Consider the following 9393-nt stretch of genomic DNA (forward strand, 5'->3'; position numbering starts at 1 on the left):
GATTGTGAAATATTCAAAAGAATTTCCAGAGTTGATGCAGGTTTAGAAAAATAGGCATTTTCACAGACTAATAGGATGTACAGATTAGTATAACCTTTGGGGAGGGCAATCTGGCAAATACATCAAAAGCCTTAGAAAATATGCCTACCCTTTGTCTCATTGATTCTAGTTAGGAGAATTGAATGAAGGAAAATAATTCTATAACAGAGCTAAATTGTATGTACAAGGATGTTCACTGAAATAGTTTACAGTGAAAAAACTACAGATAACCTAGATGACCAACAATGGAGTTGTGTACCATCGAATATTGTATAACTTATATTGAAAATTGTCTTCCACGAAGACTTTTAGTGATCAAGGTGTCGTAGTCAGGGAAATTTTTTATTTGTGGACAATGTTCAGAAACCCACCCAAACTAATATAAAGGAAACCTTTATTAAAGGTCATAAGGTTATTCCATGGACTCCCAGGACCAGTATGTATATAGATCACAGAAGCTGAGGGCTGAGTGCTTCTTCTGAGGCAATCTGGGCCTTCATGGGATCCTTGCTTCGGGAGTTGGTTTCATTCTTTTGCCTATCGCTGGGTTGGTTTGTCTCTATTTAGTTTTTATGTGACCACAAAAATGGTTCCAGCTCTGTACTATTCCTGGTATAAACGCCTAAGAGACCAACAAGAATCTGTAACACAGTGTCAAATTCCTAGGGGTATCTCAATGACTAAGTCTGGTTCAGGGAGCCCCTCCTGGTACAATCCTCAGTGGTCAGAGAAGGATCACACGGCTGTCCACTCAGGATTATGGCAGAATTAGACTAGAATGGAGTAGGCAGATAGGGAAATTGTCCTGTTACAAATGAAAACTGTTCATGATATAACTAAAGTCCAGTGAGAAAAGTAGTGTTTCTATGCATAAAAAAGATCGGTATTTTAAAATATATTAAGAGGTTATATTTGGAATATGAGACAATGATTTTTCTTTATATTTTTCAATGATTTTACAATGTATATGAACTTTTATCATAAGCACGAGTTAATTTAGTAAGAATTTATGAAGGTATTATAATATGGAAATTATGTTAAAAATTGAGAAAACAAATTATCAATACCAACTGATTAGAATTTAGAGTGTGTATATGTACAGGCACACATATATACCCACACATATATATATAAATATGTAATTCTTCATGCTTGGAATCTTTTGTCATTGCTTTTTAATGAGAATAAAAATATTCTATGTTCTTTCCTTCTTAAACTGAACAGAAATAGATAGGTTTAAACTATGACATGGAGTTAAGCATTTAGGTACTTACATTGGTAGAGCCCTCAAAACAGTGGGGGGAAAATCCCTGATATCAACTTAATTTTACTCAAAGAGGCAGAATAAAAAATACATAGCTATGTGGCTTCCTAAGCAGTGGAATATGACTGACATTCCATGAAATTCTTTAATTTCTAAAGTTACTGCTGCTTCATATACAGATCTGGTTCTCCTCCAGAAAATGGTAACCCAGAATAAGACATACCTCCCAACCTCCCTTCCCTGAGTTTCGGCCTATGACACAGTGCTGAAGCCATCTGGGGAAGACTGCCCCAAGGGAGCTGACTGAATTGGGAGGAGCTTCCTTTTGTCCCTCTGTGTTTTGTCCACATTTTGCATATGATGGCTGGAGACTGAGGAGCCATGGAAGATCATACGGTAACCTTAAGGACCGAAGGCATGCACTAGGATGGTGGAGCAGAAAAGCAGAGGCCAGGGTCCCTAGTGATGTCACTGAAGCACTTGCCAGTCTTGGACTGCTTGTCTCTAGCCTTTTCTATTTAAGAAAAAACAAATTGTTATAAAGTCACTCCTGCTCTTTTTGTTTTTAAACCATATGCAGCTGAATCAAATCCTTAGCAAATCCATGCTGGTTCACCATCTTCCCGCTCCCACAACAAACTGTGGAGCCTTCTCCAGACAGCACAATGCTAAGCAGCTACCACCAACCAGCAAGGAGTGGTCCACACCCTGGTGACAGGTTTGGAAGTGGCCTCCCCTAAGCTTACTGCTCTTCATCATTATGGTGACCTTTGGTATTCATAATACAAAGATCATGATCTCCAAGTTGACTTGATTGTTTGACTTTCCAAGAATTTTAGAACCAGCAACATTTTTTAAATCGTATCACCAGTATCAAATTTAAAAAGTCCAATTCCTTTCCCCATTTACTGAATCGTGTCTATGCAGCAGTCACTCTACCGGTACTGGAGTTGTCACCTAAGACAGCTGCTACTTGGGTTAATTCAGCATGGTTCATTCAAATGACTTATGAATCTCTTCTCTAGTCTAAATGAAACCTTAATTTCTACCTCGAATCAATGAGGTACCGTGGCAGGGAAGGGGGTGGGAAATGTAAAACTGGATTATCTTTGCCTCCCAAATGCTTCTGCTGGTTGTGGTTGGGGGAGGGTGGGAGTTGGTAAAGCCAGTGTGGGGAAATGGTCACCATCGACCCACACTGGGAGACACCTCTGAATGTGGCATGCTTTCAAACACCAATTAGTTTTATTTTGTAGGCATCCGTTGCCGTAGCATAAACAAAAATATCAAACTGCTCTTGTTTTGCTTAAGCTTGTAAATCTATGGACACTTAATTCACTGCTGACTTCAGTGCCCTCACTCAATCATGAGGCTCTGCCACCTGGAGATGCATCATTGTGTTCACCATGTTAAAGGCTCTGAGAAACCTTATGGTAAAAAACCCACAGTGTCATCAAGAGTCAAATTATTGTGGCCCAAAATTGACTTCAAGAAAAACAAAACAGAGAATGGGGATAGATGGTCTCCAGTTGGCCCCCAAGAATTCTCTGATGCTAGAGTTGGCTAGAATGACTTTTCCTCAAGTGCTGTCTGCTTGTTAATGTGCTCTCTCTGATGTCCTGCAAAGAATGGGCAGCTCAGCAAGGTGGTCTGTCTTTGTGATGATATCTTTGATGTTGAAAAAGACCTGACCTCTGCCTGAAGGCTTCCCCACACTCCTTACACTCATAGGGTTTTTCTTCGTTGTGGGTTCGCACATGCTGAGCGAGGTGTGAGTTTAGTCGGAAGGCTTTCTGGCATATATCACATTTGAAGGGTTTTTCTCCAGTGTGAATCCTGTGATGTCGAATAAGGTCTGAGGTCAAAGTGAAGGCTTTCCCGCACTCGTTACACTGGTGGCTTCTGGAGTGGCTGTGGGTTCTCTGGTGGTGGGTGAGAAGCAGGGCCTGACTGAAGGTTTTTCCACACTCCTCGCACTGGCAGGGCTCCTCCTGACTGTGAATTCTCTGGTGTCGATTTAGGTGAGAGCTGCGCCTAAAGTTCTTTCCGCAGTGGATGCATAGAAAAGGCCTCTCTCCAGTGTGGATTCTGAGATGTTCCAAGAGGCCGGCATTCTGGCTAAATACTTTTTCGCACTCCTTGCACTGATAAGGCTTCTCACCGAGATGGGTTTTCTGATGTCTGACAAGGTGTGAACTTCTTTGAAAAGCTTTCCCACACTCTTGACACCGATGACCCTTCTCTCTAGAGTGGACTGTGCGGCGTCCAGTATGACTGGGGCTCTGACACACTTCGGATTCACAGAGCTTTTCTCCCTTGCGTGCACTTTCATGTTTAATCAGGTGTGAGTGCTGGACGAATCCCTCCCCACGTTTGGAGCATTTGGAGTCAGTCTTCTCCTCAGCCTTGGCCTGCTGCCTTTCCAAGTTCAAGCCCTCATCATGAGCCTCTGTGGACTCAGATCTATTCCCAGACGATCCCACTCCTTCGCAGCAGTCTGTCTCTGCAACCGGCTTCCCCTTCTCAATCCCTGTCTCCTCTCCTGAAACATGAAATATATGTTACGAATTACTTGGTTTTTGGTGCTTGGGGAAAGAAATCTGCAATTAGAAGGAAACTTTTTAAATTAACCCATTTATGAAAAGCGGAAATGTTGTAGACGCTTGTGTTCGTATAGAATACTTATGGAATGATACACAAGAAATTAACACTGGCTGCCTTTGGGGAGTGTGGCAGATTGTGGTGGGAGGTGATGTATTTACATGGTTTGAATTTTATCACATGATACACACACAGAAGCTAGCAAACTGTCTTAAAGGGAACGGTTACAGACTTGAAAATGGTTTGTCACATGCCAAACTAAAAAGCTAGGTCAATTGAGAACCCTGAGGCCAATAAGAAAGGGATGGCACTTTAATGGAAAATAAGGAAATGCAGACATGGTGCCAATTTTATCTATGGCTAGCTGTGTGATCGTAGGAAAGTAAATTAAACCTTAAAGCTCCAGAAAAAGGGTTTGAAGTAGAATCCAAAACCGGGAAGTAGATCATTGATAAAAGAAGGCTTTAGAATCAAAATCAGCCATTCTACAAATAGACATTTATTGAAGGTTTACTCTAGGCCAAGGATTGTAATCGACCCAGAAAATAGAACAAAGGCCCTGCCCTTTTGTCTGGCAGAAAAAGAGAAAGTAACCAGTAACTGTAGTATACTGTGATTGGTTCTGTGACAGGAGAACACCTAGCTAGGAACATAAGAAGGAGACCTGACCCAGACTTGGGGGACTTGGGGAAGGATAGAGAAAGTGGTATCTAAGCCAGGTCCTGCATGATGAGTAGGAATGAGTCAGGGAGAGTGAGGAATAAGTATCCCAGATAGAAGAGGCAGGAGAGGCTCAGAGAGAAAGACCGCAAGGAGCAAACATAAAAGGGAATGCCGATGGGCATGATGGGAATACAGGGTGAGCAGGTGGGACAAAGGGTAACCGTCCCAATTTGTCTGGGAATAGGGGGTTTCCCCCCAGACATGGAACTGTCAGTGCTAACAGGCTCAAGCAAACCAGAACAAATTGGTTATGTTAGTGGACATAAGGCTGCAAAGTCAGCAGAAGCCAAAAGATGACCTGTGAGGCCTTTGTTAACAGTTATTGGGAGTCGCTGAAAGTGGTGTTTTTTTTCCTTATTTTTATTTTTTACTTTTTATTACAGAATTTTTCAAACATCAAAACAAAAAGTTGAAAGAATAATTACTCATGTGAGATGAAGGGTTTTAAGGAGAGAGCAACATTAATGAGTCCGTGTTTAAATGATGGAGAATGAACAGGCGGTAACTTGACTTCAACGGAAGCACCAAGATGACAGACATTAAAACAACAAAAAAAGGGAGTATGGCTGGTATCGGACTAGAAAGAGAGAACGAAAAATGAGAGGGACAGAAATTAAAAGGAGATATTTCAGTGTCAAAGGAAATAACCCAGGTGACATTTGGAAATAAAAGACAGCAGCCATTTATAATAACTTGGAGGCAGTAAGAATAAATGAGTAATGAAGCATATGGCTAGAATTTGTTCCCTTGAGTGAGGAACCAGCACTTTCTATTCACCTGCAGTAATGGTGTGAAGCCTTCAGTTGCATTTAAAAAACAAAAAAATACGGAGGGGCACAAGGGAAATGTTTGGGGTGATAGAAATCTTTGGTATGTGGATTATGGTGGCGATTCAAGGACTGCCACCCGTTTGTGAAAGTTCACTGACATGACACTTACGAAGAGTAAATTCACAGAATGGAAACTATACCTCAGTGAACTTGAGTCAAAACAAAATGCCCAGGACACGGAGCAGGGCCCCTCGCAGGAAGAAAGACATGGGGTCGTTCTTACCCTTCTCCGGGCCAGGCTTTGGCAGCTCACTCACGGGTGGTACCTGCTGCGCAGACCCTGCTTCCTGAGGGGCTGTTTCCGCCACAAGCACATCCTGTTTCTCTGCATGCTCTAGATCCTAGGGACAAGTAGGTACACGTGGGCTCAGGACAGAACTGCTGTTCATAAAAACACTTCCCCATTAGGAAAGAACTGCTGTTCATAAAAACACTTCCCCATTAGGAAAGAGAGCGAAGAGAAACCCTGGAGGCGGGAAAAAGGCTAAGGAATCAGGGAGCACTCGGCAGCCTCCTGGCAGAGGGCAGGTGAGACCCACAGCAACAAAGAGCAAACTGAAAGGAGACGGACCCAGAGCTGAGCACCCCGGCCCAGGTGGAGCTCTGTGCACCACTCAGTTCCCGCAGAGTGCACCTGACCCTCCCACCTGCTGTGCTGCGACTCCAGTGTCCTTCTTCACGTCCTCCAGCACCGCCACCGCCTCCTCCCCGTTCTCTGGACACCGTCCCTGCACCCGGGCCCGCAGCTCCGTGGGCAGGATGGCCAGGAACTGCTCCAGCACCAGCAGCTCCAGGATCTGCTCCTTGCTGTGCGTCTCGGGCCGCAGCCACAGCCGGCAGAGCTGCCGGAGCCGGCGCAGCGCCTCGCGGGGCCCCGTGGTCTCTTCGTAGCGCAGCTGCCTGAACTGTTTGCACCACGGCTCCTGCCCAAGGCCCTGCAGCTGGAATCCCTGTCCCCAGGCAGAGTGGCGATCCTCCTTCTTCAGATTCAGGGTGGCCAGGGAAGAGGCACTGCCCCACGCCGTCGCCATCCCGGCCTCAGCCAGCTCCACTCTGAAGAGCTCTCCTTGGGCCGCGTCCTCGGAGTGCTCCTGGAAATGCCTGAACAAGAACCACAGAAGCAGCAGTAGTAGCAATGGTAACAGTAAAAATAGCGATACCCCTTCGGTGGGTGTGTACATTTCCCATAATTAATAGTGTTTCTTTTCTGTCCGAGACAACCATTCCTAAAAAAGGAACATATGTACAAAATGAGAAAAGTGTTTCACATAAGCTTGACAGCTAACATGGCAGGAATAATAGATTTAAAAAATCTATTATTGTAGCCCTGGGTGAAATAATGGAATCAAAGGCCACAAATGGGTAGAACCACTTGGGAAAAGGGCTTTCTCACCATTTCGATGAATCCATACACACTGCTTGTTAATTACAAATGGAAAAATGAAAATATCACAAACCTAATCCAGTGACCAAACCTAGAAGCCACAGCAGTAAAACAACTGACCTTGTGCCCTCCCATCTGTGCAGCATTTTTACTAAAAATGTTCAACGTGAATCGAACAATGAGGAAACTTCCAGATAAATCCAGAATGCAGTTCATGTACAGCAGGCATGAGCTCTTCAAAACAAATCAATGAAAATAAAAAGGTACAGGGAAGATACTGTTCTAAATGAAAGCAACACAGCAAATGCAATGTAAAATTGGCTCTAGTTAAAAAAAAAAGATACAAATAATATGTTTTGAAGCATTCAGAAATCTAAGTATGAATGATATGGCCCAGCAGACCACACAGAGCCCAGGGCCTGTTTCTGTACAAGGCTTTGCAGGTCATGGCTACACCCCTGGCTGAGGTCTCGTCACACCTGCTCTGCACTAACCACCCTGGTAGGACTGGCTGCCACCTGCATCCCACCCGCAAAGCTGAAAACATGCCCTACTTGACCCTTTACAGAAGTCTGTAGATCCCGACAGAGAACTTTCTCAGGTGGGGAACAGTTTTGTGATCATGTAATAGAATATCCTCATTCTCAGGAGACAGTGCTAAAAGTTATTTTCAAAGGTTTCAGGAGGAAAAATTGTGTGTGGGGGAATGTGGAGAGAGAGAGTCCAAACAGCAGGAAGTTAACCAGTGCTGCTACATTATGGTTATATAGGATTCATTGCACTATTCTTTCAACTGTTCTGTTGATGTGAAAATCCTCAAAATGTTGAGGGGGAAAAGATACAAAATAAATAAAACTGCTTCTATGTTTTTGCTATGAACATTGCATTTAATGGCTCATCATTACCGTTAGGGTCAAGTTCAAAATATTTAATATGGTTTAAAATTTTCTCATGATCTAATGAACTTTCAGTCCCTCAAACTTGCATTACTCTTTCCTGTTCCTGGGTCCTTCCACATCTTACTCCTTTGCCTGGAACATCTTCAACGTTCCAGTTTTCTTCTCATTAATGCCCATTCACTCTTCATGTCTTGGCATAATAAAACAAGCTGGCATCACCATTCTATGTGCTTTACATGCATAAGTGCAACCCTATCAAGAAGGATACTATTACTAAGGTCACTGTACAGAGAAGGAAACCGAGACATAGAGAGTTAAGTAACTTACTTGAGGTCCCGAAACTAACCTCAGATCTTTCCTCCAATATCTCAATAGTCACAGGCCAAAACCTTAAATTTACCATTGCCGTTTCTCTTACTCTCAAAACCTACATCTGATCCAACAGCAAATCCTTTTGGCTCTACCATCATGGTAGATTACTAATCTGACCACCACTAACCATTTCTACCTTAATACTAGTCTAAAATATTCTTATTTCCTATCTGAATTACTAGTAATCGTCTCCTAACTTTGACATTTCTATGATTTCATAGTTGCCCCTCTACAGTCTATTCTCATCATGAGTTCCCAGCTATAAACGCTTTAAAACATAAATCAGATGTTTTTCGTCTGCTCAAAATCCTCCAAAAAACTTTCACAAGAAATGACCAAATTCCTTACACAATACAATGCTCACTTATCTTCAGCCTCTCCTCCCCGCTGATTTCTGCGAGATCGATCTCCACACACTTCACCTTGTTCACCGTGCTCCGACACTCTGGTCTCCCTGCTGTTTCCCGAATATGTCCAGCACGCTCCCGCTTTAGGGCCTTTGCACTTGTTCTCTCTGCCTAGAAAGCTGATGCCGCCAAAACCCACCTCCTTCAGGTTTCTGCTCAAATAGGACCTTCTACGGCTTACCTTGAATACGTATTAAAATTGCGCTTTACGGATGGAAATCCACAGCTCCGGCTCCACCGGCTCACAGGCCCAGGAGTGATACCTCCTGCCTCGGACACCCAGTCTGAGCGGCCCTCTGTCGCGAAAGGCTTCTCGGCGCCCACAGGGGACGAGATGCTTCCTCGCCCTGGGGCGCAGTTCCTCCGCAGCTCGCAGCAGTCACCGCTCGCCCGCTAGGGACCCACAGCAGGAGCCAAACGCTCCCCAGCACCTTCTGGGCTCCGCCGGGGTCCGCTCCCTCCTCGCGCACGCGCTCTCCGCTCTAGGAAATCTGGAGGACCAGGACCGCAGCTCGATGGTGTCCTGCGTCCGCCCCGCGTTCTGGGGCCCGCGGCTGGGACAGTCATGTGGATGAGACCTTAGGAGGATTTTCATTTTTAAGCCGAAATTTATTTAATTCATGTAAAAACCACCCAGCTCAGTTTACTGTCATCACAAACAGCAGGCATTTCCCTTTGCTCACTCATATAACTCCAACAAAGACACATACTTTACCATTTCTCCCCAATTTAAAAAATCTTCAAACGCAGTGGCAAAAATGAGGGTCAAAGTATTCTGAAGATTAAATTGAACAATGAACATATATTTGGATTGAAAAGTTTAAGGTAATAAATTAAGTCTGTTACTGCAGGAGAGAATAATCAGTACTTTGCA

At 43.9% G+C, this 9393-nt stretch overlaps 1 protein-coding gene across 3 annotated transcripts; it reads right to left on the reverse strand.

The window, feature by feature from the left end:
- Positions 1 to 1199: 1199 nt before the first annotated feature.
- ZSCAN26 (zinc finger and SCAN domain containing 26) lies at positions 1200 to 9374 on the reverse strand. 3 transcript variants are annotated; one of them, XM_039867217.1, is made up of 5 exons: positions 8701 to 9374; positions 6962 to 7075; positions 6105 to 6558; positions 5681 to 5798; positions 1200 to 3845 (listed from the first exon to the last, which is right to left on the reverse strand). In XM_039867217.1, exons 2-5 carry the CDS (start codon positions 6985 to 6987, stop codon positions 2941 to 2943), a joined length of 1503 nt encoding a protein of 500 aa, XP_039723151.1. In that variant the 5' UTR covers positions 6988 to 7075; positions 8701 to 9374; the 3' UTR covers positions 1200 to 2940. The 3 variants fall into 3 exon arrangements, with proteins under 3 accessions (XP_039723151.1, XP_039723152.1, XP_039723150.1); XM_039867218.1 differs by lacking the exon at positions 6962 to 7075 and having other exon boundaries at positions 8701 to 9372; XM_039867216.1 differs by having other exon boundaries at positions 6105 to 9372.
- Between the last annotated feature and the right edge of the window lie 19 nt (positions 9375 to 9393).

This window comes from Pteropus medius, unplaced genomic scaffold, assembly GCF_902729225.1.
Source record: "Pteropus medius unplaced genomic scaffold, Ma_sr-lr_union100, whole genome shotgun sequence".
In the NCBI taxonomy this organism is placed as follows: Eukaryota; Metazoa; Chordata; class Mammalia; order Chiroptera; family Pteropodidae; genus Pteropus; species Pteropus medius.